Source organism: Balaenoptera borealis (assembly GCF_965194805.1).
Source record: "Balaenoptera borealis genome assembly, chromosome: 16".
NCBI lineage: Eukaryota > Metazoa > Chordata > Mammalia > Artiodactyla > Balaenopteridae > Balaenoptera > Balaenoptera borealis.
In genome coordinates this window covers 51,554,312-51,577,365 of record NC_138872.1, presented here as the reverse complement: position 1 = coordinate 51,577,365, position 23,054 = coordinate 51,554,312, and the positions used below count along the sequence as shown (strand labels likewise).

Here is a 23,054-nt window from a genome sequence, read left to right as displayed (position 1 = left end):
TGAATTTTGCCAAAAGCTTTTTCTGCATCTATTGAGATGATCATATGGTTTTTATTCTTCAATTTGTTAATATGGTGTATCACATTGACTGATTTGCGTATATTGAAGAATCCTTGCATCCCTGGGATAAATCCCACTTGATCATGGTGTATGATCCTTTTAATGTGTCGTTGGATTCTGTTTGCTAGTATTTTGTTGAGGATTTTTGCATCTATATTCATCAGTGATATTGGTCTGTAACTTTCTTTTTTTGTAGTATCTTTGTCTGGTTTTGGTATCAGGGTGATGGTGGCCTCATAGAATGAGTTTGGGAGTGTTCCTTCCTCTGCAATTTTTTGGAAGAGTTTGAGAAAGACGGGTGTTAGCTCTTCTCTAAATGTTAGATAGAATTCACCTGTGAAGCCATCTGGTCCTGGACTTCTGTTTGTTGGAAGATTTTTAATCACAGTTTCAATTTCATTACTTGTGATTGGTCTGTTCATATTTTCTATTTCTTCCTGGTTCAGTCTTGGAAGGTTATACTTTTCTAAAAATTTGTTCATTTCTTCCAGGTTGTCCATTTTATTGGCATAGAGCTGCTTGTAGTAGTCTCTTAGGATGCTTTGTATTTCTGCGGTGTCTGTTGTAACTTCTCCTTTTTCATTTCTAATTTTATTGATTTGAGTCCTCTCCCTCTTTTTCTTGATGAGGCTGGCTAATGGTTTATCAATTTTGTTTATCTTCTCAAAGAACCAGCTTTTAGTTTTATTGATCTTTGCTATTGTTTTCTTTGTTTCTATTTCATTTATTTCTGCTCTGATCTTTATGATTTCTTTCCTTCTGCTAACTTTGAGTTTTGTTTGTTCTTCTTTCTCTAGTTCCTTTAGGTGTAAGGTTAGATTGTTTATTTGAGATTTTTCTTGTTTCTTGAGGTAGGCTTGTATAGCTATAAACTTCCCTCTTAGAACTGCTTTTGCTGCATCCCATAGGTTTTGGGTCGTCGTGTTTTCATTGTCATTTGTCTCTAGGTATTTTCTGATTTCCTCTTTGATTTCTTCAGTGATCTGTTGGTAATTTAGTAATGTATTGTTTAGCCTCCATGTGTTTGTGTTTTTTACGTTTTTTTCCCCTGTAATTCATTTCTAATCTCATAGTGTTGTGGTCAGAAAAGATGCTTGATATGATTTCAGTTTTCTTAAATTTACTGAGGCTTGATTTGTGACCCAAGATGTGATCTATCCTGGAGAATGTTCCATGCGCACTTGAGAAGAAAGTGTAATCTGCTGTTTTTGGATGGAATGTCCTATAAATATCAATTAAATCTATCTGGTCAGGCTTCCCTCGTGGCGCAGTGGTTAAGAGTCTGCCTGCCAATGCAGGGGACATGGGTTCGAGCCCTGGTCTGGGAAGATCCCACATGCCGCGGAGCAACTAAGCCCGTGAGCCACAACTACTGAGCCTGTGCGTCTGGAGCCTGTGCTCCGCAATGGGAGAGGCCGCAACAGTGAGAGGCCCTCGCACCGCGATGAAGAGTGGACCCCACTCGCTGCAACTGGAGAAAGCCCTCGCACAGAAATGAAGACCCAACACAGCCAAAATAAATAAACAAATAAATAAATTTATTAAAAAAAAAATCTATCTGGTCTATTGTGCCATTTAAAGCTTCTGTTTCCTTATTTATTTTCATTTTGGATGATCTGTCCATTGGTGTAAGTGAGGTGTTAAAGTCCCCCACTATTATTGTTTTACTGTCGATTTCCTCTTTTATAGCTGTTAGCAGTTGCCTTATGTATTGAGGTGCTCCTGTGTTGGGTGCATATATATTTATAATTGTTATATCTTCTTATTGGATTGATCCCTTGATCATTATGTAGTGTCCTTCCTTGTCTCTTGTAACATTCTTTATTTTAAAGTCTATTTTATCTGATATGAGTATTGCTACTCCAGCTTTCTTTTGATTTCCATTTGCATGGAATATCTTTTTCCATCCCCTCACTTTCAGTCTGTATGTGTCCCTAGGTCTGAAGTGGGTCTCTTGTAGACAGCATATTAGATGGGTCTTGTTTTTGTGTCCATTCAGCAAGCCTGTGTCTTGTGGTTGGAGCATTTAATCCATTCATGTTTAAGGTAATTATCGATATGTATGTTCCTATGACCATTTTCTTAATTGTTTTGGGTTTGTTTTTGTAGGTCCTTTTCTTCTCTTGTGTTTCCCCTTAGAGAAGTTCCTTTAGCATTTGTTGTAGAGCTGGTTTGGTGGTGCTGAATTCTTTTAGCTTTTGCTTGTCTGTAAAGCTTTTGATTTCTCCATCGAATCTGAATGAGATCCTTGCCAGGTAGAGTAATCTTGGTTGTAGGTTCTTCCCTTTCATGACTTTAAGTATATCATGCCACTCCCTTCTGGCTTGTAGAGTTTCTGCTGAGAAATCAGCTGTTAACCTTATGGGAGTTCCCTTGTATGTTATTTGTCGTTTTTCCTTTGCTGCTTTCAATAGTTTTTCTTTGTCTTTAATTTTTGCCAATTTGATTACTATGCGTCTCGGCGTGTTTCTCCTTGGGTTTATGCTGTATGGGACTCTCTGCGCTTCCTGAACTTGGGTGGCTATTTCCTTTCCCATGTTAGGGAAGTTTTTGACTATAATCCCTTCAAATATTTTCTCTGGTCCTTTCTCTCTTTTCCTTCTGGGACCCCTATAATGCGAATGTTGTTGCATTTAATGTTATCCCAGAGGTCTCTTAGGCTGTCTTCATTTCTTTCCATCCTTTTTTCTTTATTCTGTTCTGCAGCAGTGAATTCCACCATTCTATCTTCCAGGTCACTTATCCGTTTTCTGCCTCAGTTCTTCTGCTATTGATTCCTTCTAGTGTAGTTTTCATTTCAGTTATTGTATTGTTCATCTCTGTTTGTTTGTTCTTTAATTCTTCTAGGTCTTTGTTAAACATCTCTTGCATCTTCTCGATCTTTGCCTCCATTCTTTTTCCGAGGTCCTGGATCATCTTCACTATCATTATTCTGAATTCTTTTTCTGGAAGGTTGCCTATCTCCACTTCATTTAGTTGTTGTTCTGGGGTTTTATCTTGTTCCTTCATCTGGTACATAGCCCTCTGCCTTTTCATCTTGTCTATCTTTCTGTGGATGTGGTTTTTGTTCCATAGGCTGCAGGGTTGTAGTTCTTGCTTCTGCTGTCTGCCCTCTGGTGGATGAGGCTATCTAAGAGGCTTGTGCAAGTTTCCTGATGGGAGGGACTGGTAGCGGGGAGACCTGACTGTTGCTCTGGTGGGCAGAGTTTAGTAAAACTTTAATCCGCTTGACTGTTGATGGGTGGGGCTAGGTTCCCTCCCTGTTGGTTGTTTGGCCTGAGGCAACCCAACACTGGAGACTACCTGGGCTCTTTGGTGGGGCTAATGACGGACTCTGGGAGGGCTCACGCCAAGGAGGACTTCCCAGAACTTCTGCTCCCAGTGTCCTTGTCCTCACGGAGAGACACAGCCACCCCCCACCTCTGCAGGAGACCCTCCAACACTAGCAGGTAGGTCTGGTTCAGTCTCCCCTGGGGTCACTGCTCCTTCCTGGGTCCTGATGTGCACACTACTTTGTGTGTGCCCTCCAAGAGTGGAGTCTCTGTTTCCCCCAGTCCTGTCAAAGTCCTGCAATCAAATCCCACTATCCTTCAAATTCTGATTCTCTAGGAATTCCTCCTCCCGTTGCTGGACCCCCAGGTTGGGAAGCCTGACGTGGGGCTCAGAACCTTCACTCCAGTGGGTGGACTTCTGTGGTATAAGTGTTCTCCAGTCTGTGAGTCACCCAGCCAGCAGTTATGGGATTTGATTTTACTGTGATTGCGCACCTCCTACCGTCTCATTGTGGCTTCTCCTTTGTCTTTGGATGTGGGGTATCTTTTTTGGTGAGTTCCAGTGTCTTCCTGTTGATGATTGTCCAGCAGCTAGTTGTGATTCTGGTGTTCTCACAAGAGGGAGTGAGAGCACGTCCTTCTACTCCGCCATCTTGGTTCAGGGCCTGCCCTCAAGGTCTTAAGGCATAGTTGAGACAGTAAGTTCATGCCAGATGAAGAGAAGGGCTATGTATAACTACAGCAGAGAGAGACGCTAGAATATGGGGGCGGGGGAGCAATTAGGGGGCTGGTGCTTGGGGCCCAGTGGTCAGGGAGGGGGACGCCAAGGAGGGGTCATGCCAGCTCAGCAGCGAAGGTGACAGAAGCAAGGAGAAGAGCTTCCCACAGTATATGCAAAGGCCCTGAGAAGGCCGCGGGCTTGGCCTGCCCCAGGCCCTGAAGGAGGATGTGCACAATGGGCCCTGTGAGGAGGTGTGGTGTACTCCAAGAGAACTACACGACTTTCCCAATTTACCTTTTTTTTAAAAATTAATTAATTAATTTATTTTTGGCTGCATTGAGTCTTCATTGCTGCGCGTGGGCTTTCTCTAGTTGTGGCGAGCGGGGGCTACTCTTCGTTGCGGTGTGCAGGCTTCTCATTGTGGTGGCTTCCCCCCAATTTATCTTGACAGAAATCCAGGGAACGTGTTGGAATGGATACTAAGGGTGGGATAAGGTTGGAAGGAACATAATGTTGGGTCAGGGCAAATTTATTGATAGGGGCTCACTAAGCAGAGATTCTGGGTTTAATGATATAGCTTGGGGGATCAGAAAGGGCTCGAATGGTTTGGTTGGTTGGTTGGCTGAAACATGGACCAAAAAGTGGCCAACACTGAATGAGCTGTAATGCCAGACTTGCCTTGGTTCAATGGAAGGAGGGATCCAAAGCCTTAGGGAGACTGGAAAGTTAGAGTGGGTCTGTCATTTAGGACCTGCTCTCCCACCTTGGAGGATCCAGACAGCACACCTCTCACCACGATTGTGAGGAAAATTTGTGCGCGGAGCCCCAGCATCGTAGAAGCGCTCTGTGATCACTCTTCTCTGTAGGCCAGGAATTACAGGAGACCTGCTGCCACTGAACCAAAAGACTGAAATTCACGGGGGTCACTGGATCCCGGGGTGACAGGACCACGTGGCGGCTCTCAGTGACCAAAGGCAAGGGAGCGGTGCTCACTGTGATGGCCAGCAGAGGCAAAGCGGCCGTCAGAATAGTCTGATTCCCACAGAATTACAGCGTCGGCCAGTGGGGCAGGGTGCTCCTGGAAGTGAAATAGATCGGAAGCCTGCTGAATTCTCACTTGATCTTAATGAGCAGAAGAGTTCTAGGTCAAGTGAGCAAGAGTATAACTTGAGTCATAAAGACAGTCATGACCCCTCATTCAATTCCCAGGCTTGAGCCAGTTTACATGCCCAGAACACCTTGAATGAACCAGAGGCGGGACCCCTCGAGGAAGGACCCTGCTATATCACCAAAAATTTAGATTGTTAATCTTTCTCCCAGCCTTCTCCAAAGTGACCTATACCAGGGCCACTGTGCATTAGGGAAAGGGAAGTAATCAGACATTTTGGGGACTACTGGACACTGGCTCTGGACTGATACCAATTCCAGGACACACAAACTGTGTCAAGTAGGGGCTTATGGAGACCCGGTGGTCAATGGAGTTTTAGCTCAGGTCCATTTCACAGTGGGTCTAGTGGGTCCCCAAACCCATCTTGCGGTTATTCCTCCAGTTCTGAGTGCATGATTGGAACAGACCTACTCAGCAGCTGGGAGCACCCCACATGGGGCAGAGTGGAGCCTGCAGGTGTGAAGGCAGAGGTGGTCAGATGAGGTTGGTGTGGCTGGGGAGGGAGGAGGGAGAGGCCAGTGCTGCCCCTTCCCTGACCCCCAGCCACAGGTCAGGAGTCTCTGCTGTGGCACAGGGTCACTGTGCAGGGGCTGCTGGCTCACCTGCTGGGCCTTGGTGGGCCTCCGGCTTACTTCTCAACCTTGGGCGGTGCACATAACCTTCCCCTGTCTGGGGAACCCAGCCTGTCTCCCTGTTGGGTGAGGGCACGGGAAAGCCATGGGGGGTGGGGCAGGAAGGTGGCGTAGATGCATGGATTCTGAGTGCATGTTGCTCTATGAGTTAGACCTGAGCCGCTGATCAGGGCAAGGTATGTGGCGGGTGGGAGGGGTCAGCACTGACAAAGTACCAAGGAGGCCAATGCGGAGGAGCCCCATTCAGGAGGGGCTTCCTGCAGCTCATCCCCTCCCCACAGTGCGGCAGCCTCCTTGTCTAGAAAACCTCTCCATCTCTGCCCTGCTGGGGGCCAGCACTGATTGCAGCTGCTAGAAAATCCCCCTGGGGTTGCAGAGAACCCTGTGTTTCCAGCTCGTATCTCTGACCAACCTCCCCTCTGTGTCCCAAGCTGGTCACCGGCTGAAGTGGAGCCTTGTCACTTGGGGTCATTACTGGCCCTGGGGCACTGTCCCAGCCCAGCCTGTGGCCTGCCCACGCCAAGTCTAGCAGCCAGCTTTGGCCCAGGGCAAGCCCACTGTAAGTGAGCAGTTATTGAGTGCTTAGTGTGTCTTCATGGGCATCACTGTGCTGAAGCTCTACCCTAACCCTGGTGGGGCAGGCACTCATTCTCCAGGAGAGGAACAGGAGGCTCAGAGAGGGGGCGGGACTTGCCTGAGACTACTCAGCCTCAGGTCCTCTCTGTCCACACCTGTCCCTTTCCTCTCTTCTTCACCCCCAATGACAAACGGTGGCTCTGGGAAGGTCATGACCACTTGTTGAGTGTAGTCTGATGTCAGCAGGCATGTTGAAGGTGGCTAGGGGTGGGGAGGGAGCCAGCTGAATGGTCAGCAGGAATCTCTGGGCCCCAGGGCCAGGATGGACCTTGGACTTTGCTCACCTCTCCCAGCACTCCTGGCTCTGCATACTGGCCCAGAGGGCTCCCAGAGCGTGAACTTGGCCCAAGAGCAGGCTGGCCTCCTCCTGCAAACTGGGCCAATGTGTCCAGGCCATGCCCCTGGGGCTGCGTCTCTGGGCTCAGACCTGTAGCAGGGTTGGCTGGAAGATCTGCTGGTGCCCAGGTGGGCTGGGGCTGGGGCCGGTGAGACTGGTAAGGGAGCTGTGAGTAGCAGTGCCTGGCTGCCTGCACCCCAGGGGCCCCACGCTCATTTGTACATGGTGGTTAACTGGGGGGGGGGTGGGAGCTGGCAAGCAGTGTCCTTGGAGAAGGGGAGTGAGGAGGGTGAGCCCCAGGACCCCGAGGTCCCATCACATCGCGAGCCTGGAAATGGATGGCCCCCGGGCAGTGTCTCTGCCAAGGGCTGGATGGAATCATGTCACCCACCCCTCCCCCCGCTGCTGGGTTACATCATAACCTCTGGCCTGCAGCCCCAGTTGCCTCTTGAGAAACAAAAGGCTCTTTGAGAGCCCATCCCCCTCTGCTCCCCACCCGTGCCCCCTTCCTTGCCAGGTGGAGCCCCTAGGACACAGCCTTTGGAGCCAAGTGTTGCATTTGGGAGCAGAGAGCTCCTGGTGCTCTGCCGACACCAGCCAACAGCAGCCAGCAGGCCCAGGCACAGCACGGCAGGGCAGGGCACCTTGGGCAGGGGACCAGTGGGAGAAAGAAGAAATCTGTCTGGGACTCTGCTGATCCCCAGCCTGGAGGCAGGGACCGGCTCAGAAGGGAGCTCAATAAACGCGGAACAGACAAGTGAATTGACAATGACTGGGACTTTCGCTCATCCAAGGCCTTCCTTTCTTCTGAGTGACAATTGCCAGGGAAAGCCGTGACCCTGGGGGGAGTGCTGCTCGGGGCAGGTCCTGTGGGTAGGTCCCAGGACCCCCTGACCTCATGCGGGCACGTGGGCCGGGCCGGCAAGTGGAAGTGGCAGCCCGGAGAAGTCAGCGGTCACCGCCAAGTCATCCACCGTGCCCCCACCCCCATACAAGGCCCTGGTAGGGGGCCTAGCGCTATGACCCCCTTCTGAGTCAACCGGTCCTCAAGGCCCCCTCGTCTGCAAGTGGGCCTAGGGACCGTGTGCAGGACGGACCAGCAGGGGCCGCTCAGGCCCCAGGAGCGCTGGGGCCTGAGCGGGTGCTGCAGTTCCCCGTGGCGCCGCCGGGGGCGCTGCGGCGACAGCTCTGACGGTCTGGGCGGGTCCCTGCGCCCAGCTCCCCCCACGCCGCGCCCCTTCCCGTGACCCCCACTCGGGCCGGGTCCTCGCGCCCTAACCACATCTCGCGCCCCAGTGGCCTCGCACCCCAGGCCGGCTCCGCGTCCCCTAATCCTCGCCGTCCCGCGCCCCGGCCCCAGCCCGACCCGGTGCCCCTCGCGACGCCCGCGGCCCACCCTGTCCCAGCCCAGCCCCGCGCCCCGGCAGCGCTTCCCCGCGGCACCCAGTGGTCGGCGCCGGCATCACCTGGCCCCCAGGTCGCGCCCACCCAACATGCCAGTGCCCGGCACACAGGCCGAGGCCTCTTGGCGTCCGAGGGTGCGGCGGCCGGTGATGGTGGGGCCGCATCTGGTGGGCTTCAAGACGGTGACTAGTGCGGGGCGAGCAGTCCGAGGCCGGAGTCAGCAGGAGCGGGACAGAGCTGGGGGCTGGGGGAAGGTGGAGACAGGACGCTCCCAGCCCCAGCCAAGGCTCAGCCCCTTCTCCAGGGCAGCTGGGTGGGACCCGCCTGCTCTGATGCCCCCAACCTCCTCTGGCTGTGGCCCTTCCACGCCTTCACTGTACCTGCTGCCACCCTGGCCCACCCCGGGGGCACCAAGTCCTGGAGTTCCACTTCCCATGCATCTTTGCCCACTTCTCTCCCCCACAATAGTGACAGCTCTCAGCTGTCCCAACCGGTGTGGTCTTTGCAAAATAATCATCAGACCAGGTAACTTCCCTCAGGGGTTCCCACTGGCTCTGCTTGCTGAGGCTCCACAGAACCATCCCCCCCACTGTCTTGATTTCCCACTCCACAAATGACAGCAGTGTTTTTTTTTAAAAAATCATAACTGTGTTGTTTTTATTACCCACAGTCCCTGCACCCAAACCCCTGCACCTGGGCCTCTAGGCCAGCCAGAGTCCATTCTAGAATGGGGTAATCTCGTTCCCTACCCCAAACACGGAGCCCTGAAGGGGTGCTGCCCAAGGTAGCATCAGGTGAATGTGCATCAAACTTCTGCTCGCTCCCTCTGCAGGGGCTGCACAGTCTCAGGATGAGTGAACCACACATCTGCATGAGTGAATCTGTGCCCTGGTGGATGCAGGAACCCCAGGACCACCTGTCACTCTACCCTGGCCCTGGGCACTAGGGCTCTGCTTAAGGAGCTTAGGGGCAAGAAGCCCAGGGAAGACAGTTGGTGGGCCTCCCAAGCAGACAGGAGGGGAGGCTGCTGGGGAGGGGACTGAGGGTTACCTGTCTATAAGCTCCTTCCACCCCAGCCCCTCAGCACCCCCAGCACCTGTCTCTAGGCGTGATTTGTTCCTTGTAAAACCGTGGAGAGTATCCATGGTTCAGCCCCTGGTTTCATGTCTTATCATGTTTCATCTCCAACTAGGACGTTTACAAGCTCCTCTTGGCTGCAAAGGGCTTGGCGGCTGCACTGCTGGAGGCTGGAGCAGAGACGAGGCGGGCACTGTGGGCTCTGCCCTGCCTCACCCCGAGATGCAGTCTGCCTGTGGCCCTGGGCTCCCCATCCCATCTCCGACTGCAGTGGCTTTTTGGTCCCTTAGTCTCAAGAGTGTGAGGGTTTTTGTACCTCATCTCTGAGACTGGAGCCCCTGGGGTGTGTCTGGAAGTTGGGGGAGGACAGGGAAGCTAGAGTCAGAGGAAGGACAGTGCTGACCGGTATAGGGGACAAGGATGGAGTCATTGTTCTCTGAGGAGGGGGTGGGAGTCAATTTTGAAGGTCCTGTTGTCAGAGCAGGAAGCCTGCCGCTTAGGGAGGGGTCTGGTGGGGAGCAGGGCAGAGTGCCAGGCACCTGCCCCAAGATGCTCGGCCCTGGGCTCTGGGTTCTGGGTCTTCCTGAGCCCCAGCTGAACAAGACTGGCTGCATACCTGTCTGTATGTCTGTCTGGCCAACTGTGGGCATGGGGTGTTTCTCCTGGAATTGCGGTGGGATGGAGTGTGGCCCTCCGTGGGGATACTGTTCACTGGCTGTGCTGGCCGTGCACCTGTGAGTAGGTCACTCGTGTGCAGGGAGGTTCAAACTTGGGGCTCTCCACACTGGGTGAGGGACAGTGGCTGGGGCCGGGCAGCAGATCTCTGAACCCCACTCCTGCCTCTGTGTGTGTGTGTGTGTGTGTGTGTGTGTGTGTGTGTATACGCCCGTGGTCGTGTGCCCTCTGCAGAGCATGGGGTTCCTGAGCCTGCGCCGGGTCCCTTGCTCCTGACAGAATGTGCTCACAGTCAGCTTGCAGTCCATGGGGACCCTCACCAGGGCACAGGCGGACAGACCTGGCCACAGAGCCCCAGTGGCTTAATGTGGAGCCTCTTAGATGATTCCCAGCCTTCCTCATGATGCCAAGAGGCTCCCACGCCCAGAGGCCTGGCGTGGGGCTGTGAAGCTAGAGGAGGTGGGGATGGGGTGGGGACAGAGGGAGTCCTGTTTCTGTCTGACCCTCCTTTCTTCCCCCTTTAGACTCACCTTGGGTATAAAGGCTGTTACCAGCCCTCCTCTTTGCAGGGCTGGGACTGCCAGCCTAGAAGGATTGTTGTAAATTGAGCTGGGCCAGGCTGGTGGGTGGGAAGCAATTTGCAGGCCCAGTTATGCATCCTGGGAACCCGGAGCCCTGCCCTCTCCTGGAGAAGCAGGGACCTGTGGCAAACGGCCCTCTGTCTGTGCTGAGCCCTCCAGGAAGACCCAAGGGAAAGGAGTGAGGGCGGCTGGAAGGAAGCTGGGGGCCATCCCTGTGCAGGAGAGGGGTCCGGCTCCTTCTGGCAAACCCTGGAGCCCTAGGCAGGCTCCGTGCATGTGTGTGACCGCTCAGGGTGGCTGGGGAAGCCCTCACTCCTCTCCACTCCTTGCCAAGGGGCCATTCATATGTCCTTCCTGATGCTGGAAATATTGTCTGCCCTGGCAAACCCTTGTGTCCCACGGTGTCCCCACGTCTAGCTGGTCACCAGGAATAAGACCCTGGATTCCAGCAAGCCAGGCTGGCTGGACACCTTGAGACTAGGGAGGCCTTTCCTCTGCAGCCTGGACCCCCAGGAGGATGAATTATGAAGTACTTAGGTCTTTCAGGGTGGGAGCAGCTTCAGGGCACCCCTTCTTGTGCCAGGGTCACTGTCACATGTCCACTACCTCCTTATCATAAAGAGCTTAGAAGCCAGGCACCCAAAGAGGTGGGGGCTGGTGTCATCTTTGTTTTATAAAGTAGGAAAATGAAGCTCAGAGAGGCTGGATACCTGCCGAGGTCACCTGCTAGGAGGGGTAGAGCTGGGATTGAATCAGCCTTCATCGCCTAAAAAGTTCTTGCTGTCAGCTTTGTACTGTGCTGCACGACCCCCCCGCTCCCCATGGCCTCCTGGCCCCCTTGTTCCCTACCAGGCTGAACTGGGCTCTGGGGGTAGGTGGGTAGACGTCTCTTAGGGGTCCCTCCCCAGGAGGAAATTGCATCCTCTATGTGCTCCGGCGAATCCGGCATCTCAAGTGGAAAAATCCCACACCAATCAAGGACAGCTGGGCCCGCCCTCGGCCACAGCCCCCTCCCCTCGGCTCCCCTTGCAGGCTGAGGAATCCCAGCAGGCTGTGGGAGTGGGTCTGGGGGGTAAGGGTGTGGTTCTAAGGGAGGAAGTTTCTGGAAGGCCCGAATGTGTGAAATCTCCCCCAGCTGTCCCCCACAGAGGGAGGGACTGCACGGTGTTATTAATCATTTTCCAGAGTGGGGCAGCTGCTTGCACACCCTGCGATGCTGTGGGGGCCTAGGCTGGGGGTGCCCACCCTGCGGAGGGGACAGGCTGGGAAGGAGGTGGAGAGGGGCGTGGGAGAGGGGTCCACACCTAGACTCTCTCAGACATACACACAGAGTCAGTTACTCAGTCACTCAACAAACATTCATAAGCACTCAACATGCTTAGGCATGGAGCCACAGCAGGGCTCAAGACTGACCCCATCCCTGCCCTTGCAGAGCTCATGGGTAGGTGGAGGAGATAGATGGGGATCAAAATCACCCACAGGGAAATAATTAGAGTATGCGAAGGAGACACAGACATAGCTGGGTAGCTGGGTCATGGATCTGTGAGGCCAGGCTGGGCCTTCCTCCCACCATGACCTTGCTCCTCAGGACTCCTTTCCTAGACCTGCCCTCTCTGATCCCCTCTGCTCTGGCCCCCCTTGTCATCTCCCCCAGGGATGGTGCGTATGTGACCCAGCAGCCTGCGCGGCTCAGTCCACCTCCTCTCCCACATTCTCCCTGTTCCTTCCTGGATGCCACATCAGACCCGACTTATTTGCACATCTGATGGCTGGCCTAAGGAGGGACCTCTGCCTGGCCATCCTGCATGGGGGTCCAGACAAGGTAAAAGGGGAATTGAAATTGGGCCATGTGGAGCCCTCGAAGCTGAGGGGCCCCAGGGGAGATCAGGCTGGGCAGAAGGGCCTGGCTGACACCTGTTTTCTCTTGACAGGAGGCGCGACCAGACAGGGCAGGAGTTGAGCCACCCTCTCAGGGCACAGGGACAGCCACCCACCCTGTGCCCCCATGGCCTGGTCTCTTTTGGGGCCCCAAAGTGACTTTTCACCTTGTGGCTCAGAGAGGGGGATTCACTGCCTCTAGGTCACACAGCGGGGAGCTGGGGCTGGACTCTGATGGCAAAGCAGGGCAGAGGCAGAGTGGAGGAGCCACTCAGACATCCTGGGGAGGAGGGAAGGCAGCAGCTCTGGGGGTGAGGAGCATGGAGATGTAGATTCTGAAATTCCCAGATTTAACCTTCAAAAGGACTCATCATAAAAGGCTAAATGTAGTTACCGTCTACCCAGCAATTCCACTCCTAGGTATATACCCAAGAGAAATGAAACGTATGTCCACAAAAGAACTTGTAAATCAACATTCACAGCAGCATGATCCTCAATAACCAAAAGGTGGATAAAACCGAAGTGTCCATTGACTGATGAATAGATAAACAGAATGTGATCCATCCATACAGTGGAATATTTTTCAGCCCTAAAAAGGAATGAAGCATTGACACACACACTACAACATAAATGATCCTTGAACACACTATGCTGAGTGAAAGAAGCCAGTTGCTAAAGGCCACATAATGTATGATTCCACTTATATGAAATGTGGAGAAGAGACAAATTCACAGAGACAGAAAGTGGATTAGTGGTTGCCAGGGGCTGGGGGAGGGGAGAACAGGGAGTGACTGCTAACGGGTATGGGATTTCTTTTTGGGGTGATGAATATGTTCTGAAATTTATTGTGGTGATGGTTGTACAACACTGTGGATATACTGAAAGCCATTGAATTTGAGAAACTAAATGGCTGAATTGCATGTTATGGGAATTGCATTTCAATGAAGCTCTTCCTTCAGAGTCAAGTTTCTATTTTAGGGACCAGAGGTTTGGGCTGGTAGGAGCCTGAGGCCATGTGCTAGAGAAAGATGAGGCTGGGACCCACTCCCCAGGGATGAGCCCCGGCTCTACCCCGTTCCTCCTCCTCGCTACCCCCATCCCATCACTATGCTCTCTGCTACTGGGCCTTTCCCCAGCCGACTGGGATGCTGTCCTGCTCCTTGCCTGACAATCACCTACTCTAGAAAGCCTTCTTCAGCCTCTCTCTCTCCACTCCCATCCTTCCACTGGCTTGTCTCTATTGAGTGCCTATCAGGTACCAGGCTCTGTGAGGTACACTGGTGAACAAACTTCCCAAGGCTGCCATCGTGGATGTCCTCAGATTTGCACCCACCCCTCACCTGAGAACCAGATGGTGGGTGGAGAGAGGGGATCAGATGCCAAACACCAAGCTGACTCTTGTCCTGGACCTCACTCCCCCACCCCCAGCATGTTTGGTGTCCTGCTGTTCTTGGTAAGTTCTTCCTGGAAAGTCCTCAAGGTGTATCTGTGTGTGTGAGTGTGTGTGTGTGAGTGTGTGTGTGTGTGTGTGTGTGTGTGTGTGTGTGGTGGGGGGCGGGATTAAGGAAAAGGCATTCCCAGAAGGGAGAACAGCATGAGCAAAGGCTAGGGGGTGCCTAACCAGTGCCTGTGCTGGGCAGGGAGATGGAGGGGCCATCAGGTTTTAAAGCTGGAATTTGGAGCCCTGAGTGGTGGCTGCTGAGGCTGTGGGTGGGTGCTGCAGGTGGAGTGGGTGGCTCTAAGGAGAACCAGACTGTCTGGAACAAATCCTGTTTTAAGCTAGACCAGAAGAAGAACATCCTGTGACCCTGCATGTGCCGGCATGCACCCCAGACAGCACTGTGCCAACACCCCACAGACGGGGCTCCTGGCTGAGTCATGCCCTAACAAGCAGATGCAGGCATGGCATCTGGGAACTGGGCTGAGGCCCTGGTCAGTGGTCTTCACCCATTGGCTCTGCAGAGCCCTCTTCCGGCCAAGGCTACCTCTGGGTGGGTCATGGAGGCCCCTGCCCCGGGGAAGTGCTCCAGGTTGCCCTTATATCCAGATACCATTAGGCTCAGGAACAGCCCATTAACCAGCAGAAGCCAGGGCAGTAGTCTCTGGGCATTGGCTGGAGGAAGGCTGGCCTCTTCGGGGAGCCCATGCCCACCTGCACCAACCCTGAGGCCAGGAAGCCTGGGGTAGAGGCAAAGGCAGGACATGGGTTCCATTCTGTCTCTACCTGGGACTGTGCTCACCTTCTCCCAGCCAGCTCTCCTCTGACTTCTTTGTGCTGGGCTGGGGTTCAGTGAGCCTGGGGGTGCATAAAACTCCCGCAGAGTGTCCAGCGCCCAGGAGGTCTCATTACTGGGAGTGGCCCCTGAGTCTCCCTGCCCCTCAGAGGAAGCTCCTAGGACAGGACCCAGGCTCCTCCTTCTAGTTTCCCCAGCACAGGTCTCCCGAATCCTTCACATCTCCAATAGGAGCCGCTTTGCCAGCGCCAGAGATGGGTCACTGACATCCCAGGGCAACACCAGGTGGACGAGGCTGCACAAACAGACCGTGTGACATGGTAAAAAGGGTCAGAAGACTGAGGTCTGAATTTCACTGGGCCCTTGGAAAAGACGCCTGTCCTCCCTGAGCCTGTCTCCCAGACTTTAAAATGGTAATCAACTTGGCTAGTCCTCTCCAACCGCCCTGCTAGTGACCCTGATGCATGGCAATGGCAAGCCAACTATCAGCAAGATGCGCCCCATTCCCGCCGCAGACTTCCCTCCACCTTCCCTGAACCCCTCTGCGCACTAGGGCCAGGTGCACGCGACTTCTTGGCCCACTTGGTCCTCCCGCGCACCTGCCGCGTTGCCCTCGTCCGGGAGGGGCAGCGATCGGCCCTCTGAGAGCGGGTCCTTTGGCCAGCAGCTCAGTCCTGTCACCGTCCTGCGTCCCAATCTGCCGCCGCCGCATCCCGAGCGGGCTGGGGCCTGGGGTCTCCGAGCGGGCGCGTCCGGCTAGTCACTGAGGCTCGGAGTCGTGCCGCGGCGCCCGTAGGTGCCGGCGAGTCCCGGGTGGAGCAGTGGTTCAAGCGGGGCGGGGCCTCTGGGCTGGGCGGGGCATCCCGCCCTAGCACTGGTCCCTCCCGGCTCCCAGAAGACTGGGCAGTGGGGCGCAGAGCAGAAGCCGGGCGCAAGCGGACTGAGCGCGGCGCGGGCGGGGATGTGCGCCCTCCTGCAGCCCCCGCTCCCAGGCCTGGGAGCGGTGTGGCCCCATGGCAGGTAGCGGCGGTCTGGGCGGCGGGGCAGGAGGCAGCCAGGGCGCCGGGGGCGGGCCCGGGGCCGCGCTTCGGGCGCCCCGTGCGCCTCTGCTGTTCGCTGCTCTGGTGCTCGGAGCCTACTGCCTTTGCGCCCTCCCCGGCCGCTGCCCGCCGGCCGGCCGCATCCCCGCGCCGGCCCCCCCGCCCGCCGAGCCGCCCCTCGCAGCCCGCAGCCCCGGGAAGTCCGGCCTGCCGGTGGCCAGTGGCTCGGGCCGCCGGCGCTTCCCGCAGGCGCTTATCGTGGGCGTGAAGAAGGGCGGCACGCGCGCCCTGCTGGAGTTTCTGCGGCTGCACCCCGACGTCCGCGCGCTCGGCTCGGAGCCCCACTTCTTCGACAGGTGCTACGAGCGCGGCCTCGCCTGGTACCGGTGAGCGCTCGTCCCGTCCGCCCCATCGGCTTCCTGGCGGGTGCCTTCTGGGAAACCGCGTGGTGTGCCCCAGGGGTCTCACTGGGGACCCCGCGGGGCGAGGACTCCAGGCATCTTCTGGGGCTGAGACCAGCCTGCGTGGGGGCTGAGGCTTGACCGGGAGGACGCGGCCCTCCTGCAGCAGGTTTTATGGAAAAGAGGGTCGGTCACTGGCCATGGACTCCCAGAAACTTTGAAAACTCCAGGGAAAGCCCTGGTTCGGAGCTAGAGTGCGATTCCAGCTGAGAAGTAGTTTGGAGCCTGTGGGGTCTGAGGTGCTTTAGAAATGCTTCATGCTCAGTTGACCCTCTCCCCTGCATCACTGAGGGGAGCATGTCTGAACTCTGGTCAGTTACCTTAAGAAAGGGTCTCCGGGTTCCCTGCAGCCTCCTAGAAAGTATCTGTCAACCCATTCCCCACCCCTAAGACCCCTGATCCTGGAGAGAGGAATCCTTCTCCATAGTCCTGGGCGTCTGGAGAAAGTCTGGTCTTTAGAAAGGAGGAGGGTGCCTTTGAGTCAATGCCCAGGGATGGGAGTTGGGACCCCAGCCTCATGTCATGGGGCTCTGTAGCTGCCCTGACTCCCACCCAGTATGGCCTTGGGGAGTGTGGTGGAATGTGGGGGAGCACCCAGCCACAGCTGAAGTAACCTGTCCTGGTGGCTGGTCAAACACCAGCCCCTCCCTGCCGAGGTTAGCACCGAAGGATGAGTGTGAGGCCCTGCCCTCTGCCTCTGTCAGTCGGGCACAAGCCTGCCTCAGCGCCCTATCCCTTCCTTCGGGGAAATGAGGGCTTACAGATGGAGGGTGAGTCACCCCACTCCCCACAGCACCAGCCTCATCCCCAAGCTTGGGCCAAGCCCCTAAGGGCCAGAGAGGACCCTGCCCAAGGTCACCTGGTGAATTAGTGGTGAGTGGGGGGTGGCAGGACTGAGACTTTTACCTCCAGGTTTACCAGTTTTTCTGTACCCAGATTCCACCCTGCCCCCCTCCCCACCTTGTTATCTTTGCTTTTTTGCATCAAAATTACTTATGGGTTTGGAGGGTTCCCACTGAGAACAGGGGGTTCTGGCTCATGAACTCTGAAGGGTTGCTGCTGTCAGAGGTCTAGGGAAGTTGTGTGGTGATGGGGGAGGTGAGTCCATCCCTGGACCCGACTGTCTGAATCCCTGCATTCTCAGCACTCAGGGAGAGACCACTACCCCACTCTGACAGTGCTTCAGCATCTGAAAGCATCCCTAATTCCTCACTTCTGTGCAGAGGAAGAAGAGGAGGAGGGGAGAAGGAGGGGGGAAGGGGGAGGATGGGGAAGGGGAAGGACACACTGTTAACCATAGTGCAAATTTCAGAGCTCACTACTGACCCCATAAGCTGGGCTAATGAGGGGCTGCAGGAGAGTCTAGAATTGGGTTTAGACCTAAAAAGGCTCCCAAAGAGCCAGGGATCCTGAGAGCCCATCCAGGCCCTCCCTGGGCACATGCTCCAGCTCTGGGGGACTGGTCTGGGGAGCCTAAGGGGCCTGAGAGGAAGCCAGCTGGACCCAGATTCGGGGTCAGATCCTCAGCACAGGGGAGGGGCTCTTGGGACATTGGTGTCCCTGAGGCCGGAGATGGGAGTGGGATGATTCAGCAGCCTGTTTAAGTCTGGTAGAGCAGACTTTCTCCTTCCTCAGCCCAGCCACCGCACTGGGGGGAGGGGTGGTGCAGAGGAGGCAGAGGGTCAGGTCCATGGCTTCCGCCCCTTTAATCCGGAGCTGTCCCTCGGGGCTGGCTAGTGCTGACCCTTCACTGGCTGGTGCAGGGCTGAGCTTCTGGAGTGCGTGTGTCCACATGCCTTACAAGGGACGAGGCCGTGCGCTGATGTGTGTGCACATGGGCATGGTGTTGCTCACAGGCACCTGTGCCTCTGAACCTGACTGTCCTTCCAACCAGCCGTGAGTGTGCAGTGAACCTCTGAAAATGCCCACTGCTGCCTGTTTCCCCAGCTGCAAAGAGGACGCCCAGCCCCCGGGCAGGGAGGGTCTGGTGGCCTTGTCTGCTCTCAGGACCCTGGGCCCAGCCTCCAGAGCCTGTTCTTGGTGGAGGTGTGGGGCGGTGAGTAGAGGAGCAGTGACCAGTGCCCCCAGTTGACTTTCTGAGACACCTGTTCCCACTGGGCTGTGACCAGGCAGTGACTCTGGCCCTTCCCTTGGCCTTGGCAGGGGTGCTGGGCTGCTCAAAGTTGACCTTGGCCAAACCGGTCCCCCTCTCTGGGCCTCAACTCATCCCTCAGTCTCTTGAGGATCCTCCTTCTTGGGGACCGTGACCCCCAAGTGTCCCCAAGCTCACACAGCATTTGTTCATCTAGTCACTGACTCATTGAGCACCTTCTGTTTGACAGGTGCTGGGGTCACACAGACAAACACCCCCAAGTCTCAGTTCAGAAGGGGGTACCCTGTCTGGGGGCAGGTGGGGGCTGTACTTTGACCTTAGTATTTTGGAAAAGCACAGAGACCAGGAGGGATGCAGGTAGGGCAACCCCCTTGGCTCCTGACACTGTGTTGTTCCAGACAGGAACCATAGCTGGTTTCTGCTGAGTCCCAGGCCCCGCTGGATGAGGCCCAGGCGAGGTGCAGGATAGGGGGGTGGGGGTGGGGCTGAGACAGAGGAGGGAGAGTCGCCTGGGGCTGGATGGAAGCCGCAGGGAAATGCAGACCAGATGAGCAGGGAGGGAGTGTCCGCAGAGCAACTTGTCAGATGTTTGCCGTGTGGGGGTCAGAGTCCTGTTCCTCTCATCCTCTCCCCAGTCTCTCCCACCCCCAAGAAGCCCCCATCCCCACCCTCCTCTGTGCCTGGCTGGCTGGGGACAGGCTTCTGAGGCCCGGGCAGGGTGAGTAATTGATCCCAAAGATCTCAGATCTCAAAGCTGGTTTGTGGCAAGAGTGGGCCTGGAAAGTCAGCCTCCCCCATCCCCGTTCCCATCCCCCTTCCACGGTGGGGCTGGGGGCACCTCCCTGACTTCCTCTCCTCTGACTTCCTTGGAGAGAAAACAGCAGTGGGTGCTAAAGTCCCTCTAATTTTTGTCAGCTTCCTTGCAGCCCCTCCCCCCAGGCAGGCATGAAGGGGTGGGGCTACTCAGAACCATGTGAGCCCAGTCTGGAGAAGGAAAGAGGGTGCTCCTGGGGTCACTGGGCACCTGGGGGAGGAAAGGGATGGGAAGGGGGTGTCAGAGGTCGGTGAGGAGGGTCCCAGAGCAGTCAGGGCTGGTTCCCTCCCTCAGGAGGGTGATGAAGGGAGGGCGGTGACTTCTGATGACGTCTGTCGGCACTGGCTTCTGTCTGTGGGTCTCAGCATCGAGGTCCAGTGCTGGGAAATCCCCCTTCTTTTGTCCTCCCTCTGTGGGAAGGGGGGTTCCCTGAGCTGGCTACCCCAGGCTGCAGTCCTGAACCTCAGCCCTTGGCCTTGTTCCCACACAAGTTCTCTTTGAACTTATTCACAGGGAGGGCTGGGTGGAATTCCCACCTGGATTCCTGGGAGCAGAAGCCAAGCCAACACCGCCTCCCAGCAGCTGCAGCCGACATCCACCCCAGCACTTCCTGCTCCGTCTCTGAGCCTCAAATGGGGCAGTGAGTGGGGTGGAAGAAGTCCCAGATTACTCCTGGGACATGGGGGGAGCAGAATTGTCTCCCATGACTTCTGTAGACCAGCTCTGCCCAGGGCCTTAGTTTGAGGGGAAGGGCAGCTTCCACAGCCGGCAGACCGTGCAGCCCACCCCACTCCCCTGAGCCAAGAGGCTGGTGTCAGGGGAGCCGGCGGCATGCCTGGGACTCATGTGTGCATGTTCTCCAGTCCCGACATCAGCACCCTCCAAGCTGAGCACCCCAACTCGTGTGCCTGTACACCTGGGTGTCCAACTGGCCTGAGCAGGAAGAGGAGACTGTCTCTCAGAAGCTCGAGTCTGGGGGTCACTAGGCTGGATGAGACCTGAATTCTGTCCTGTGTGTCACCCTCCTGGCTGGGGCCAGTCCTGAGGGCTGTCAGCGGGATTGGGGGCAGCTCCCTCAGACATGGGGGACAGAGACCCCCCCCCCAACCCATCCCTAGCACAGAGCCTGATAGCCTCTGCCTCTGTTGACCTAGTTCCCAGCCCTCCCTCGGAGCTGTTTGCTCAGCTGGCCCTGCCGCTGCACCCTGCCCCTCCCCACCCTGTTCTACCTGGCTGGCAGGGTGGCCTCAGGATGCTACCCAGGGTCCCTGGCCTGCCTGGTTGGGGTGCTAGGATGGGCTTCCCCAGGTTTGGGGTTGTCAGGGGTCTGTCACCAGCCGACTCCCCCGGAACCTTGGGATGGGGTCAGTGCCCCCCAACCCCCACCCCTGGTCAGAATGAGAGGATTGCTCGGAAATGCTGCAGCTGCAGCCTTGCACCATGGGTTCCAAGCCGGGTCTGGGCAACCCAGGTGGCTGGGGTCTTGAGACAGATCCTCAGGCTGCCTCACTGACCTCTCCAGTGTCCTGGGCTGCGCTGTGGCTTTCAGCATTCTGGGGGGCCCAGGTCGGGGAGAATTAGCAGGGCTGCCATCAAAGGCGGGAGACGCCATACAGGGGAGGGAGTGATAGGAGGGGCAGCTGCCCACTTTTAGGGACACTTGTCAATAACTAATGGCCTAATTCATGGGACACCATCAGCCACTTAATGAAAGTGTGACTGGGGTAATTACAGTGCAGGGGCCTGTGAGGGTGGGGAGGGTGGGTGGAGCCTTGTGGGTGGCAAGTCTGGGGAGTGCTGGGTCTGGGGTGAGAGGCACAGCAGTGTCAGGGTTGGGGTGCAGTCAAGCTCTGGGAGGGGTGTGGATAGCCTTGCAGGATGGGCCCCTACTGTGAGCCTGTGCTGAGGCTGGGTGCCCTCACGGCCCACACTCCAGGCTGCCCACCCAGGCACTTAGGATGGGTGGGCCTGGTGGGGAAGGGGAGATGGGGAGCCTCGCCTGTCTTGTAGGTATAGGGCTTCCCTGGAGGAAGGGGAGGTTAGTCTTGGGCCCCTGGGGGCCGGTCTAGCATGGGAGGGCTGGAGGAGGGCCAGCACCTGCTCATGCCCCCCTCTCCACCCACCTTCCCACAGGAGCCTGATGCCCCGCACCCTGGATGGGCAGATCACCATGGAGAAGACCCCCAGCTATTTCGTGACCCGGGAGGCCCCACGCCGCATCCACGGCATGTCCCCGGCCACGAAGCTGATCGTGGTCGTGCGGAACCCCGTGACCCGGGCCATCTCTGACTATGCGCAAATGCTCTCCAAGACACCGGGCCTGCCCAGCTTCGGCACCCTGGCCTTCCGCCGAGGCCTGGGCCCCGTGGACACGGCCTGGAGCGCCGTGCGCATCGGCCTGTACGCCCAGCACCTGGACAACTGGCTGCGTTACTTCCCACTGTCCCGCTTCCTCTTTGTCAGCGGTGAGCGCCTGGTCAGCGACCCAGCTGGGGAGCTGGGCCATGTGCAGGACTTCCTGGGTCTCAAGCGGGTCGTCACAGACAAGCACTTCTACTTCAACGCCACCAAGGGCTTCCCCTGCCTCAAGAAGGCCCAGGGCAGCGGCCGTCCCCGCTGCCTGGGCAAGTCCAAGGGCCGGCCCCACCCGCGTGTGCCCGAGGCCATGGTCCAGCGCCTGCGGGCCTTCTACCGGCCCTTTAACCGCAAGTTCTACCAAATGACCGGCCAGGACTTCGGCTGGGACTAATGGGGTTGGGGAACCCACGCCCTGCCTGGGGATGCTCAGTGACCTTAATTTATGCCTGTCACCCAGCCGGAGTGGGCCCTGTACACAGGGCTGGGCAGAGAGAAATATTTACAAAATAAAGTTTGGATCTGTGTTCTTCTACGTGCCCTTGAGGGTTGGAGGGTGGGGTTGGAGGTGCCAGCTCCTGCGGGGATGATAATCCTACCAGCTAACATTACTGGGCACTGTTCATGCTGGGAGTGGTTAAAAACCCGATCCTTGTCTATCCCTCGAGGTGGGCAGTGAACTTGGCCACCTGTCACAAGTGAGCAACTTAGGCTCAGAGAGGTTTGGGGCCTGCTCGGTGACATACAGCTCAGCCCTGGTGATTCTGGAGACCACCCTCAGGCTCTCTTCTCAGCCCTGGGATGCCAAGCTGGGTTGTCCCGTATTCCGAATGGGGAAACTGAGGGCCCAGGTTGCTTGAGTGGTGGGGCAGGATTAAAGCTGGGTCTGTCCGGTTCTTCAGGCTGCACCCATGACCTCAGCTAATTCTGTGTCCCTGTGTCCACTGGACACTTCCTCCTGGAAACCTGGTGGAATCTCTGGACAGCGGGTATGAGGTGACTCCTGTGTGCAGGGTGTTTCTTTTTAAAAAATAATTAATTAATTAATTAATTTTTTGGCTGCGTTGGGTCTTTGTTGCCACATGCGGGATTTCTCTAGTTGCGTTGAGCGGGGGCTACTCTTCGTTGCGGTGCGTGGCCTTCTCATTGCAGTGGCTTCTCTTGTTGTGGAGCACAGGCTCTAGGCATGCAGGCTCAGTAGTTGTGGCTCATGGGCTCTACAGCACAGGCTCAGTAGTTGTGGCGCACAGGCTTAGTTGCTCCGCAGCATGTGGAATCTTCCTGGCCCAGGGATCGAACCCGTGTCCCCTGCATTGGCAGGTGGATTCTTAACCACTTCACCACCAGGGAAGTCCCAGCATGTTTCTTCTAACAGCCTCCAAGGAGCTCCCTGCACAACCATGCGTCACCCACCCAGGCACTGCCCACCACAGTCCCCACCCACCAGACTGCAGAGCACGCCCACTCCCCCAGGCCCTCCATGCCCCACTTTTGTGTTGTTTATTCAGCTTCTTCCCCTGGGGATGGGCAAGAATGAACACCCAGCTGCAGCCCAGCTGCCAGCTCAGCTCTTAACCAAGTTAGGCCAGACTCAGG

At 56.2% G+C, this 23,054-nt stretch overlaps 1 protein-coding gene across 2 annotated transcripts; it reads left to right on the top strand.

Moving 5' to 3' along the window:
• The first annotated feature begins 2,083 nt into the window (after positions 1-2,083).
• Positions 2,084-21,993, top strand: HS3ST6 (heparan sulfate-glucosamine 3-sulfotransferase 6). Of its 2 annotated transcripts, none has more exons than XM_082360440.1 (2): positions 2,084-3,509; positions 21,237-21,993. In XM_082360440.1, exons 1-2 carry the CDS (start codon positions 3,298-3,300, stop codon positions 21,850-21,852), a joined length of 828 nt encoding a protein of 275 aa, XP_082216566.1. In that variant the 5' UTR covers positions 2,084-3,297; the 3' UTR covers positions 21,853-21,993. The 2 variants fall into 2 exon arrangements, with proteins under 2 accessions (XP_082216566.1, XP_082216565.1); XM_082360439.1 differs by lacking the exon at positions 2,084-3,509 and adding an exon at positions 15,563-16,101.
• The last annotated feature ends 1,061 nt before the right edge of the window (positions 21,994-23,054 follow it).

Coding starts and splice junctions, on each gene's coding strand:
- HS3ST6 (XM_082360439.1), top strand. CDS start 15,689: ATGGCAGGTAGCGGCGGTCTGGGCGGCGGGGCAGGAGGCAGCCAGGGC. Junction 16,102..21,236: donor CGCGGCCTCGCCTGGTACCG/GTGAGCGCTCGT, acceptor ACCTTCCCACAG/GAGCCTGATGCCCCGCACCC.